The sequence below is a fragment of the Dermacentor variabilis genome, chromosome 3 (assembly GCF_050947875.1).
Source record: "Dermacentor variabilis isolate Ectoservices chromosome 3, ASM5094787v1, whole genome shotgun sequence".
Lineage (NCBI taxonomy): Eukaryota > Metazoa > Arthropoda > Arachnida > Ixodida > Ixodidae > Dermacentor > Dermacentor variabilis.
The window spans coordinates 55980573-55994569 of NC_134570.1; the positions used below are offsets into that span (position 1 = coordinate 55980573).

The following is a 13997-nucleotide window of genomic DNA, read 5'->3' on the forward strand; positions in this document are numbered from 1 at the left end:
TAATGCGTAAAAAAAAATCAAGTGTCCGGAATATCCGCATGGTATCCGTGTAGGAGGCACGGCGGTCGCAGACCAATTCCCGCATGTCTTTGCGTCTTTAGCTGCTTTTTTTTTTTGCTTTATTTTTGTGTTCTTCGCGTACTTGAGTGGTGGTGCTGTGCGACATTAGACTTCTTCCTTTGGTGTGGGTTTTTGCGAATTGTCGTCGCTTGATTTTTTGAACATGTGCGCTCACTAAAGTGCGCCATTTGCTGCGCCGTCGTCCTCCCAACGCGCCGAACGGTCCGGCGGTACCCATTTGTGCATCAAGCTTTTGATTCATTTTGGACCGCCGAGGAGAGAAATGGAAGATACGGATCCGTCGACGGACACACCTGTCACGGAAGTTGTGAACAGCCCACCGTCTGTGAGAGCCATTTCACGTCGTGTTTTTGCATCCTCTGGCCCTTGTGTTCGCACGCAAATGTGATGCGTCGTGTTTCTGTTTTGTTTGCAGGATGGGTCGGAAGTGTGCACTGCTGAGGACAAAAGCGCGGTCAAAACACCGGATTTTCAATTACCTAGGGAGAACCTTGTGAGTGACAAACGCTGAACGGATACCCCGTTTGCATTTTACAAAACGCCGCGTCTGAACGACGACTGTGCTCCTTTTTTCCTCCTTTTGCAGATAGCTACTGCTGTGAACTTCCTTGAAAACCCGCGCGTTCAAGGCAGCCCGCTTTCGCAGAAACGAGCTTTCTTGCTCAAGAAAGGTGCGCGGCGATTTAATTACTCTCCGACTGAAAACACGGTTATGCTTGCTTACAACTGACGTATTATCGATTGTTGCAGACATATATAGAGCCGTATATGTTATTTCAATACTTTAGTGTGTTTAAATACCCAAGTATTGAAATCTGTTATTTGAGTCTTCGACAAAGCAGCACATTTGTCTAATTTGTAGAACTACTGTAAGATCGTGTTGACTTCAGACATAATAATATTAAAGGCCGTTGGGGCGATACACACGTTGGTGCTTGCTAGCTGTTTTCTTTCACTTAAAGAAGTGCTCGGTCATGAAGAAACAATGAAGTCCCACATAATGATGGGCACGTGTTATTGCAAGGGTGCTTTTAAAATTCATCTTTTATGCTTTAGAGCCTGACATTTGACACAACATGCAGGCCTAACAGCTGAGGAAATCGATGTGGCCATTGAAAGGGCAAGGATTGGGAATCCGAACACAGTAGCCGAGCATGGACTCCCTTATCCAATGTCACCACCCCAGTTGCCCCCTCCTCTGCCACCACGTTTGCTGCAGCCAGGTGACGCATTATTTATCTCCATTTTCGTTTGGTGCAAAACATGACTGCGCACTGTTTGTAGGAGTACTGACACGATAGTTATGGCTTTTCATATTTCTTGCTTTAAGTGAGGGTCCTAGATAGGCCTTGTCCTCACGAAAAATACTGGTGACCCTCAGAGTGCCCTAAATATATTACCATGGCAACAGTTCTGCCTAACAGTTTCACTTCCCAGGAAGTGCTTGTGTGTCATGATGTGAAAGGTGGTCATGGTGGCAGCTGAGCAGCATGATGTTCTGAAACTCGCTCTGACTCACGCAGCTGCTGCTCGTTGTGGTGCCTGGCGTAGCAGCACAGCAGACCGAGTGCAGTGGAGCTAGTGTCAAAACTTCGCAGTTAAATTCTGGGGTTTTACTTGCCAAAAACGATGATCTGATTGTGAGGAACGCTGTAGTGGGGGACTCCGGATTAATTTTGACCACCTGGCGTTCTTTGACTTGCATCCGGTGCACGGTACACAAGCATTTTTGCATTCTACCCCCGTCTGAATGCAACCACCGTAGCCAAGATTGAACCCGCAACCTCGACTTCAGAAGCGCAATGCCATAAAGCTATGGCGGCAGTCCGTCGCAATGTTGTGCTCCCGTGTGACGGTTTTATGCATCATGACGCATGCGCCTCCTGGGAAACAAAAGTGGAACTGCTCGATAGGAAAGCTGTTACAGCAATTTATTTAGGGTGCTCCGAGGATTGGCTCTGTTTTGTCTAGGGCTACAAGGTCTATCTGAGATCTTCATTTCATGCAAAATAAAGTAACGTCGAAAACGTCGTGTCTGTGTTCCCTTTAAGGGATGTAAGAATCTTAATTTTTCTCAGAGAAACGCATGCAGCTGTTGACTAGTTAAACTGTCCTTGTATGTAAATGGGGTTCTTTGCGTAGATGCAGAGGCGGCTCATCACATTGAATATACTAGGTGATCTCGCGCCTAAGTAAGTCATTATCAGAATTGTAGAATTTGATGCAAACTAACAAAGTTGCTGAAAATTTTTTTAATAATTGTGGTTTCTATTACTTGCACTTAGCCTTGAAACTCCAGTTCTCATTTGTGCGCATTTTGTTTGCATTTTTCTGCCAGCTCATAGTGTCATTGTTTCCTTGCTCTGGCAAAACGCGAGCGTTTTGCATTGGACTTGCACAGTTGACAGCAAGAGTTTACGGACCGTGCGAGGTCGTGCCAAACTGTCTCTCCATGCTACCTAGCAGTGCGACACCTGCCATTGAGAGCAGGGCTAGGCCGGAAATGTGTCCTCTTGTTACTCGCTGAGGTGTCAATTTTTTTGTGTCACGTGGTGCTTTCTTTCTACTTCCTCGTTTTCATGCAAAGTGCCCAGCCTAGTGGCACACAATGATCAGCACAGTGACACGTGCCTGATAGCAGTTCTAATGATACCACTGCCAAGACAAGTGCATCGCCTTGGCTGCTAAAGAGTGCATTGTGTAGGGAAGTGAAAAATATAAAAGCCTGGTACTGAGCAAGAAAATTGACGCGCCGGCAACCAACAAGAGGACACATTTACATCCTAGCGCTGCTCTCAGCGGCAGCTGACAGATCTGAAATGTTGTGGAGAGACCATTTGTCATGTAGTAATGTGGTCTGTGAACTTTTACTGTTGATTGCGTGCTTGCCAAAGTGGTTGCAATGAGTACAAGCTCGTCAAGAAGCTGTAGAATCGTCATTTTGAGGAGGCAGTTAATAATGACCTGCTGTATTTACTTGAAAGAAAGGTTGAACATGAATATAGGTTGACCCCTATATATTGAACTTTCCGAGAAATAAAAAATTATTGTTCGAGTATAGGTTGACCCATATCTTTTTTTAGAAAAAACAAAAAGTTTGAACATGACACACCTTTATTTATTGTGAGCTCAGCTACTAAATTTTGATAGTCAATGCCACAAGCTGCATCTTCGTAGGAACTGCCAGAGAAGGTGTCCTCGTTGGATGCTTCGCAAGCATACTCAGCACCCCAGCTACGTTGTTCTCAGTGCCGTCAAGTGTGTTGGATATGCAGCATTTCTTAAAGCCAGACTGTATAGTAGTAGCAGTAAACTTCATTAAAAGTAGGTAGTGGGGAAAGGGGTCAAAGAGATTTGGGTGGCTTCCTTAGTCTGGGGCTCCACTGGTCTTGGCCGCCCACTGGACTTGCTAAAGGAGTCTCCTCTGCACCAGGAGGTAATCCCCCATGGGCTGGCTTTGTGGCTGGCATGGTCGATAAATTTCATTAGCTTGGTACTTTTGTAGTGTTGTTCACAAAGATAAGTCAATAGCTCATTTCGAGTAACATTTTTTAGAAAAAGAAAAAGAGGTTGGGCCACTATTTGAATAACTGCAGTAATGCATGCAACAAGTGGGAAAATTTTGTTAAATTCTCTGGGATTGCTTACTGTTAAGGTGGTATAAAATGTGGAAGTTGTGTAGTTTCCATTCTTTTTGTTTTTCTCATTCAGATACCATGCACTGGCTGTTTGTCCTAGATAACAGGCAGGAGAAATTGTTAGAAATGGCAACTCATTGCAATTTTTTCATGCTCACTTTGTAGACATGTCATTAGAAAGAGCAAGACCGAATGGACAACAACAGCAGAATAGGGGAAGCTTGTGATGCAATAATAGTAGTTACTTCTGTGTGTCTAGTGTTTTAATAGTAATATCGGTGTCACACAGGGAACTTTCTATCGCGATCAAGCCTGATTAGGATTGAAATTCTTGAGTGTAATTGGATCTTTTGCACATACTGAGGAAGAGAGCCAATTGTGAGAAATCTGATCTGGATTGGGCTTGATTGTGATTGAAAGTGCCTCGTATGACTGGCATATTGGGCTCATTTTATACTTTGTTCCTGAAGCTGTAGCAATCGTATTGGCCATAGTGTACTGTTATACCAATCATAATTAGCAGTGCCATACAGATGAAGACCAAGTGCAACGCCACATGGTCTTTGCCACCAATATCTGGTCTTTGTGTGACACTGTTGGCTGTTCGGAACATGCCTAATTTTCTGTTTTAGTCTGTCTGTGTTATACTATTTCTGCATGGACAGCCATAATATTGGCTGAATTAACTGCAGCTACACATAGCTATGTTCGCTTAGGTATCTTTCTTGTTTTCTGTGTTATAATTTCATAGTTTTCTAGAATTTTCGAAAATTGTAACAGTGACGTATAGTCGCAAGCTGCATAGCTGTGGCGATGTCCTGTAGCAAGCACTTGCATTTGGAACACCTTCATATGTCTGTGCCGAAGAAAGTTTCACAGCTTTGTGCTCAATTTCACTGAGCGTGTTGTTGTCCTATTGAGGTGAAACTACAACAATGGGCACATCTGGACCGCTGTTGCTGCCTGTTTAGTGAAAAATGCAATACATTCATACATTTGCACATGACGCATACCTGATGTAACTGTTGTTGCTTCTGATTTCAGAATACTCAATATGGTCCCAACTGAGCCACTTCTCTTCATCGATGGTGATAGTTGGGGTTGCCTGCTATGGCGCTTACTACATGTACAAGGTAACCAAACCTATTTTGAAGGTTTTTCCTTTTTATTCCTAGTTTGTGCTTGTACAGTGGCCATGTAAGTTGGTGTACTTTGTCCTTGAAGGTAGTCTTGGTTCCGTTATTTTTTCTTTGCATTAGTAGCAATGCTCAGTGCATGTGCCAGTCCCCCTTAAGTGGAAGTTGCAGCAAAAAATGGGCATAGTGGTGCTACACTTTGTCTCCATAGTTCTGAGCAGTAGGGCCAAGTCTGAGGGGTCGGCAAATGCAGATACTTGCATGGGCAACAAAGCATAGGATAGTAACAAAGCTCAAAATGTCTTTAGATGTGCTTGCTCTCCAAATCTGGCTGCTGTGGCTGTTTTTCAGTGGATGCAGAATGCAAAAGTGCTCGTGTTCCTAGATTTAGGAGCGCGTTAACCTCAGGTGGTCAAAATTTGGAGTGTCCCACTACAGCGTGCCTCATAATAAGATTGTGGTTTTAGAATTTAAAACAATTGATTTATTATTATTATTATTATTATTATTATTATTATTATTTATTTATTTATTTATTTATTTATTTATTTATTTATTTATTTTATAACTTCTTTTTCACTCATGAGTGGTCAAGTCACCCGTAGGTTCCACAGTGCTGCACGGAATTATCGAGACAAAGTATTAAAGGTTTTCTGGTAGAGGTTTCTGCAATTACTGTTTTTGAAAGCAGTTTTGATACTAATCAATTCATGCTACTTTCGTGATTGTAAATAGCTGTGTCTTATACAATATGGAAGGTTTATTGGCACTCATTAGAAAACCTTGAAATCATTTTCAAGAACTCTCTGTTGCTAGTTGAATTTATAGTATCATACTGGTTAAGAACACAATTTAGAATGTATCTGGCGCTATAAAATAATTGGCTCCAATCCATGCTGTGAAGGTAGTTGGCCAGCGAAGCTGTGGTATTACTTGATCCGATTAGAGCAATGTGATGTAGCCTTGAACTGGGTCCTGCCGAGCCTAGCACGACGTCGTTGTGCATATTGACGTTGCTGTTTCTTTCATCACTTATCGCATTCGCACTGCTCTTCAGGTGTCCTAACTGTGCATTTCTTGCTTTGGGCAGGAACCGATGCGTCCTGCCTAGCCAGAGCACGGCACCATTGTGCATATTGACATTACTGTTCCCATCACCGCTCATTGTGTTCACGCTGCTCTTCAGGAATCCTATGTGTGGCCTTTCCATAGTGCTATCAGAACACAAATGAAATCCGTTGCTACCGCAGATGCATGTGCCATCTGGTGGTGCTGCAGGGAACCCAGTGGTGCATGAGGTGCCCGCCTCACGCTGTGATTGGCTGAGTTTTTTGATGCAGAGACAAAGAAATTCCGGGATTATAGTCATATACAGCTTCTCTGTGAAAAAATATTAAAGCCATGGAGGGAGGTGTGCAGCCTGTGCAGGTGCCTAAATCACATTCTTTATGATGTGCTTTCAGTAGTATGCAGAGAGAGTGTCATGCTGAATTAACAGATCGGTGTTACAAAATGTCCAGAGGACCATTTTTACCAAGAACAAAGCTTTTGTAAGGTGAAAAAACGAAATGCAATTAAGATAGTATGTATCAGCAAAAAGAAAAGTGTTACTCGTTTGCCATTTAAGAAGAAACTATGCCATATTAGAAAGCAAGGAAAGTTGCCGACCTAGATGCTTTTTGTTGGTTGCCTCTGCATGGGAAGAACTGAGGCTTAAATAAACTTGAAATCTGTGACATATTGCTGATGTCATCAGTTACGCAGTTTTGCTTTCTCTACTAATTATCAACCAGTTTTCGCACCGAGGAAATGGAGATGGAATTTTTAAATACTGAACTGAGCGTTTATTTGATGGATAAGTTGTCAGCTTTCTTTCAATGAGCGACACAATTGTGCACAGTTTGGTCAACAACAGCGTCGCAGTCTTTCTTCTACAGCTGGGTTTTACTGTGAACATGCTTTGAGAGCCATTCACTTGACACCTGTTGTAATTTTAGGGCATTTTAATTTCATTATTGCATTGCTTGCCCATGCCTGGAAATCCATTTTGGTGATTATAAACGGCACCATGTCGCTGCCATCATTTTTTATCACGTTATGCGCATGCTGCGGAAAATGCGGAGTTGTCAGAAAAGGCACTTGCCGTTGTGCCACTTACCTGCTGCAGCGGTATATGGAGCCGTACCTGAGAGGCTGGGATGGTCCAAAGTCCAAGCCAGACCGGCTGTCCCAAGTCCAGGAGCAAATCAGTGCCCTCACTCAAGCCATCCAGCAACTGAGGGAGGCGGTTGCGTCTCTTGAGTTGGCTGTTGCTCAAGACAGGAAGCTCCAAAAGCCAGCTGTGAGTATAGAGGGGGGGGGGAGCCATTCTGTTTAGCAAAAATGAATAATTGACTCTAGGTGGCATGAATGTAAAACTTCCTTTCCTAGGCCTTGGTTGCAGCCTGGTGTCTGTTGTTGGCAAGGCGGGCTTGCCATTTAACTTTCTTCATCAGAACTTTGTGGTATTAGTGTTAACATGAAAGTTAATGTGGAAAAGCTTTAAACGTGGTGGTGCCGACAGTGAAAAATGCTTCAAGAGTACTATCAGCAATCCTTGTCTTGCTCGGACTATGCAGGGCGAGTTGCGTATCCATGATGCACAGTTAGCATACCATTGGTGGGGAAATGAAAACGAGACACCTACCACAAGGTTAACGTTTCAGCGCCCATGTCTGAGCCGAAACACTAACCTTACTAAATCTTTTGTTTTATTTCATTTGATTTCGTTTCGTTTTATTTCACCATGCTCTATCCCAACCCGACGAGATTCTGTCACACCCTGAATTCCATTCCAGTGGTGAAATGCTGCTTGTCTGCAGTGCACAGTGGAACCTTGTTCATGCGTACGTGGTGGCAACATATCATAAGTACACACTAATGGCCAACTTTGAATTTGTGTCTTTTTACAGGCACTGCTGCTAACAGAGAAATAACTGCAACGGCACAGTAAATAAATGTTCATTAAAGTATGCGGAGTAAGGAAGTCATCCCCCCTTTCGAAAGTGGTGCTATAACAACAGGCAATATCAAGCAGCATTTCAAAACTTGGATAGGGGAGCACGGCAGCAGAGTAGACGATGTATCGACTTGTTGAGCTTTCCCTGTGTGTATGTGTGTTTGTACAACAATCTACTAAGTGAGGAATGGAAGCGGCTCTTTGAAACGTGGTTACCTGCTGCCGCACGGTGCCGATCATTCCATGCGATTGTCTACAGCATGTAGCCTACTAAGCGTACATTATCCTTTTTGCTGGTACACTCGAAGACACGTTTGCGCGAGTGCCTGTCTCTGTGTGCCTGCACCGCTCCTGGTTGTCCACGCAGTCCATGATTGCGGCACATGGCTTGCCGAGGCGGAGACATTAGACTGTGGGTGACAAATATACAGGTGGCATATTAGGCTAGCATGCATTCACCTACTTGAAAAATATGGTACCCAATGTAAAACGTTCTGAAGAACAATGAAATACTACCGTAAAAACCGGACTATAGGTTGGACCGGAATATAGGTCAATCCCTCAACTAAGGAATTCTAAAAATGAAAAAAATCTTTTTCAATGGCAAAAGTACCGTAAGACACCCTTACCTTGAAATAAATGCGACTCATGCACAATAGTGACAGTATTTATTTAAATGCTGCTCGCATGCGCACTCGGCCAATTTTTAACAGTATCGCGCGACCATCGACCTGCGTGATTGTCAGCACCTTATTAATGGTGCTGAGCGGTGAAACAAACGAGATACGCGCATGTGTACACGTGCGCTTACTTTTGCTATTTCTCCGCTCTGTGCCGTGATGATAAGGTGCTGACAAACATGCGGGTCGATGGTCGCGCGATACTGTTAAAAATTGGCCGGGTGTACAGTACACAGAAGGGCACGAAGTGCGCAAGCGCTACTCCGAATCGGAGCAACGCCTTTCATCAGAGTCGTCCGAACTAGAGTCGGATGACGAGTGCTTCTCGCTGCCCAGTCCAGAGGCGTGCGCGATCTTACACGCAGCTCTCGGACAAACTCCGCAACCTTGTATTCCACTTCTGCGGTCCGCCCACGGAATGACGTTTTCTGTTGGTTTGCTGCTTCTGCCTCCGCCAGTACCGAATGCTCTTTTCGGATACTCCAAATTTGTGCTGTGCTGCGAGGTTGCCGTGGGCTTCCGTGCACTCAATTGCCTTTTTCTTGAAGGCGATGGTGAATTGCAGTCTACTTCCGCTCATTTTGAAACAAAATGTGAAAAAGCAGCCTTTAACCAATATAAGTTTGTGACAATGTAAACGCAAATTGCTATTGCCACAATGTCGCCATGCCGCGCTACTGCTGATGGCGATGGCGGCTCTTTACTTCATCCGCCCATTGTTGCAAGACTTCCGTAGTTTTTCCGCCAATGTCCGGTATATAAAACGAGGGTCGACTTCTCGCAATGGTTTTTTGAAAAAAGTTCGCCTTATATTCCGGTTTTTACGGTAGGTAAAGCCACTACGTGACAAGGTGAGAGCCAACACTCGGCCATCTACCTTCCTATTCACTTTAATAATGTGCTTTATTCATAGTACCGTATTTATTTGAATATAAGGCGAGGTTTCTTTCCCAGAATATTTAGTCTCAAGGTCACTCCCAGCCATTGTGCCAATCATGCCCATGTCATTAGGTGGTTGCTCCACTATTAAGCCTTCGATGCTGGCAGTACACTAGACTGTATGAGTGGTTCCAAGTTCACTGCGAATAAGACGCTGCCCCACAATTATCTCAGGAGGCCCTGGACTCTGCGAAACAGGACCGCACCATCTCTGAGCTCAAATCCGAGGTCTTGTCGGTCAAGGCTTTGCTTCTGAGCAGGTGGGTGCTGAAGGCAGCAAGCATGCATTGAGGGGCTTACTGACTGGTGACAGATGGAGCTTTTGGGACAGGGCTCTGTGCTGTACTTTGCTGGTGGCAGATGGTTTGTGCTAAAACGAGTCTGGAACTCAAATCTTGTGCTGCGTGTAATTCTGTGATATGTCGCGTGACATGTTGCTCGTGGTGTTGCATGCCTTAAGGAGAGCAGTGCAGCTTTTGAATGCTCACAGGATCAACACACCACACACTTGGGCACTACTTCATAAGGAACCTGCGCTGAGGGAAACCTGGGTGCATTGCAATGCAGAAGGAGATGGAAATAACAGGTTCATGTTTGGGGAAAGGCCCAGAGAAGGTTTTGGTGCAGCATAGAGTGGCTGGTTACTTGCATTGGGAAGATATGCTTCTTAGGCTGAAAAGCAAAAAGAGACATGAAAGAATGAATAAATTTTATTTAGGAAGGGATGGCTTTGTAGGAAAGTGGGAAAGGGTAGAGAGAAGAGGGGCGAGGGCAAACCGATACAAAGCTGGCACAAGCACCAACAAAGGTCAGTGCTTGCGCCAGCTTTGTGTCGTTTCACATCTCATCGCTTTGCATTGCTTGCTCCCATTCACGGTGGGGTACCATGTGACGGCACAGTATGCAGGCTTGCAACTTGCATTATCTGCTTGGTGTTGTGCCAATTGAGGTGGTGGGGCAGTTGCCTTTTGAGCCAGCAAATGACGCAATTGCTTGATACGCTTATGGCTGCTTTAGTTGGCAGGAGCATTCGCGACACCTGGCGAAGCAGAAGTTCCTCTGAATGTTCTATCCTAAATGCCCTCTGTCATGCTACTTAGGCACTTTATGCATAGCATGATGCCAGAGCTTCTGTGTTTGCAAGCTCTCCTACAGGCAAGCTAGGGGGACATCATCAAGAAATATTTGGTAAAGCTGGATTGGAAGATAACACTGCCAGAATTACAGATAGATCAATCTTATCATGCATGGAGGCTTGCCAGTTCTTGAAAGGATGCGAAAACAAGAGTCCTGTGGTGAAGACACCTTTGCATTCCTGCAGTGGCTCCTCGTAATATGGACTTTGGCAGAATCTTGTCTAGTAGAACGTCTCAAGGGGCAAGTTGCTTCATTTTAACGGTTAGCTTATTGCACAGAATGGGAAAAGGAAAATGTACAAGAAGGAACAGGAAGAAAGTTCTGCACTTCGACTTTCTCTTTGTTCCACCCTGTGTGTCCTTTTCTCAGCTTGTGTAAATAGTTAACAATTATTAAAAATCTTGTCAAGCCTGAGTGACTGTTCTGAATGGAGGTGGATTACGTTGCTTTCGAAAGTGAACTGCCATCCGGCTCGGCAACTTTCGATAGCTCTCTCTGCGTAAGAATGATCCAGAAACATGAATATGCGGTGCAATGAGCGAGACCATGCTGACGCTACTAAGTGCTGCACTGCAGTATGGACGTGAATGTCTTCAAAGGAAGTTTGACTTCCTTTGTTAATAATCAACAGATTGCCACCACAGAAATGGAGGTAAATGTTTGGAGATAATGCACTACTAATCTGAAGTGACCTCTAATGTCTCTATAATGTTCGTTTAGAAGAAGTCTGCTGTTGCCGATTTGTGCGTTGTGCAGGGAAGCCACTCTTGAGGAGTTTTTTTTCCTCTCCGTGCTGTTTACTTTACAGGAATCAATTTCCGAGCGCACCGAAATTGACTCCGCCTGCACCTAGCATTCCCACGTGGCAACTCTCAAGCAATGGCGATGACGGGAAAGAAAACGGCACTGCTTCTGAGGTGAGTGACCGCATGGCGACAGTATTTAAATTGTGGGCAATAGTGACAAGCTGATCGGTATCATAAGCTCGTGTGCATTCTTAAAATTGCATTAGTTCTGTAGTTCTGTTCCTTTTTCTTCTCAGTAATTTGTCTTCCATTCATTGTACTGTTGTATGAATAAAAATTGTTACTTAGGCTTTATATTGCATGTACTTTTAAAATGTGCTTATACAGTTGAATTTCCTTAATTCGACCCCAACGGAACTGATGAAATTGATTGGATTATCCGGCGGGTCGATTTAAACAAGATATAGGAAATATGTCAAAACACACTGCTGATTCACTTGGTACTATTCGCCCGATTCTAACACACCCCCAAATCAAACATGTGTCCGCCTTCTATGCGTGCAAATTAGAAAAATAATGTAGAGATAACATTTAAGCTCCTCATCAAAGTAGAAATCTAACGCGCACCCAATACTTTAGCAAGAAAAACGAGCAATGGTCTACTACCTGTATGTGTTGCATTGTGGAGGCCAGTATGGTACAGTCAGGTTTGCTGCACATTTTCTTTATAGTCAGCTTTGCTGCAGTATAGGCATGCTGTGCAGCAAAGCATGCAAACATTGCGAACATGGATTTCAGCTCAATTTTCTGGGGGAAAAAAGAGGCACGGATTAGAATCGGCTAAATACCGTAATCAGACATCGCAAGCTACCGTTATTGTTTGAAAATCTTCCTGGGGCTGGCTGAAAATAGATGTTTTTGATAGGACATGACCTGTGTTCAGTGAATTCATGGTCACCGACAGGCGCTACCGAGACAGACGCTGCTAGTAAAGGGGTTGCTGTTGGTGTAATGATAAAGGTCGGGCACGTGCATTTGGGCTGCTCAAGTTCAAATTATTTGGTGAAGGCCACTTTTAGGATCAAAATAATGAAACTTTGGGGTCCATAAATATGCATGGGCGCTGGCCGGGAAGTCCGGATCGAATTAACCAGAACCAAATAATGGGAGTCTACTGTACATTTTTGCTGCTATAGTTTCTTGTACATAGTGCCTATAATTCTTACTGTGCGTCTGTATAGTATTGCATGTTTTTGGGTACTTATTGCGCTCTGTTGTCTTCAGCTCATATTGTTTATATTAATCAACTCTTCAACTAATAGCATGTTTGCTTATTTTACGTTGCATTACAATGGCTCTTTGCATCTTAAGTATGCTCCTTACAAGTACGGGCCTGGACTGTAGACTTTGAGCATCCCAAATTGCTTGCCATATGTTCTACATCTTCCTTCTCTCGTCATCATTATCCATCATGCGCCTCTTTCTTCCCTCTTTCTTTCCCTCTTCCCCTTCCCCCAACGCCCAGTAGTTGGCTAGAGGAATATACCTCAGGCCGACCTGTCTGCATTTCGTATCATTAAACCTCTCTCTCTCAAATTGACTGGTTTTGGGCCCTCCTGTAGCATATCATTATGTATATTGCAACATACCGTTGCATTTATGAGCTTGATTCTGAATCTGTAGCAGACCATTTTACATGAAAGAAAAGTTTCTTTGGTTTTCCTGTGTTTCTGTGCCAAATGTGAACAATGCAAGGTGTCCACATTAGGCTTGCAAAAACCCCTGGATACTATATGCATATATTCTGTGGAATGAAAAGCTGGCACAATTGACTGTGTGCAATTAATGTATGGAAGTATTATTTATGTATAGAACATTGTTTTCCTGTCTTATCATTTGTCTTCTGGAAAAAAGTAAGAACAAACCTCTCTCATTTCCAGTCAAGCGAACCTGAAGAGAGCGAAGAGCAGGATTCAAAAAGCACAAAGGAGCCCGTGGAATCAAGAAAGGAAGAGATGTTGCATAATAGGCCAAGTGGCTTGGCTTGATGATCTTGTTTTTACGCTATAAAATGTAACTATGTGCGTCTGACTATGCATTTTACTACATGAATCGTGTATTGACTATCTCAATCGTTATATGGTATAAATAGGTCGATATATACATATACCTCTTGGCAAAAAATAAACTGGCAGCATGTTTCAAAATAGTTGCTGTTCTGTGTTGTGTAATGATGAATCACCAGTTGGTTTTCAAGGTATGATTTAAAAAAAAGAAAACATGGTGGATTAGTGTGCACACCTTCGAAAAATTTGTATGTGCATAAAAATGAAAATGCATAAAAGTCATGGGCTTAGCTTGCTTGGCCACCTCACATGGAATCATTGGATCAACCTTTTTTTTTTCATATATTAACAAATGGTTGAATTTGGCCAGTTGTGTTCACGGATGATGGGTCTCCTTTGCAGTACATTCTGCCATCTTGACTGAAAGCTGTTTTGGATATAGTCAAAGTGAGCTTCCATTTCTACAAGTCAAGTATACTGATGAAAAATGACCTGTATTTGAGTAGTAATGACTCACTGTTAAGCTCAGGAGCATGCTTTAAAGTTGTTTAGATAGATGCACAATGTCACTTACTG

General features: G+C 43.5%; 1 protein-coding gene across 1 annotated transcript; it reads left to right on the plus strand.

Moving 5' to 3' along the window:
- Positions 1-67: 67 nt before the first annotated feature.
- Pex14 (peroxisomal biogenesis factor 14) lies at positions 68-13446 on the plus strand. Its single transcript, XM_075685203.1, has 9 exons — positions 68-406; positions 497-574; positions 668-752; positions 1164-1304; positions 4764-4852; positions 7023-7196; positions 9647-9732; positions 11418-11526; positions 13296-13446. Exons 1-9 carry the CDS (start codon positions 344-346, stop codon positions 13401-13403), a joined length of 933 nt encoding a protein of 310 aa, XP_075541318.1. The 5' UTR covers positions 68-343; the 3' UTR covers positions 13404-13446.
- Positions 13447-13997: the final 551 nt, after the last annotated feature.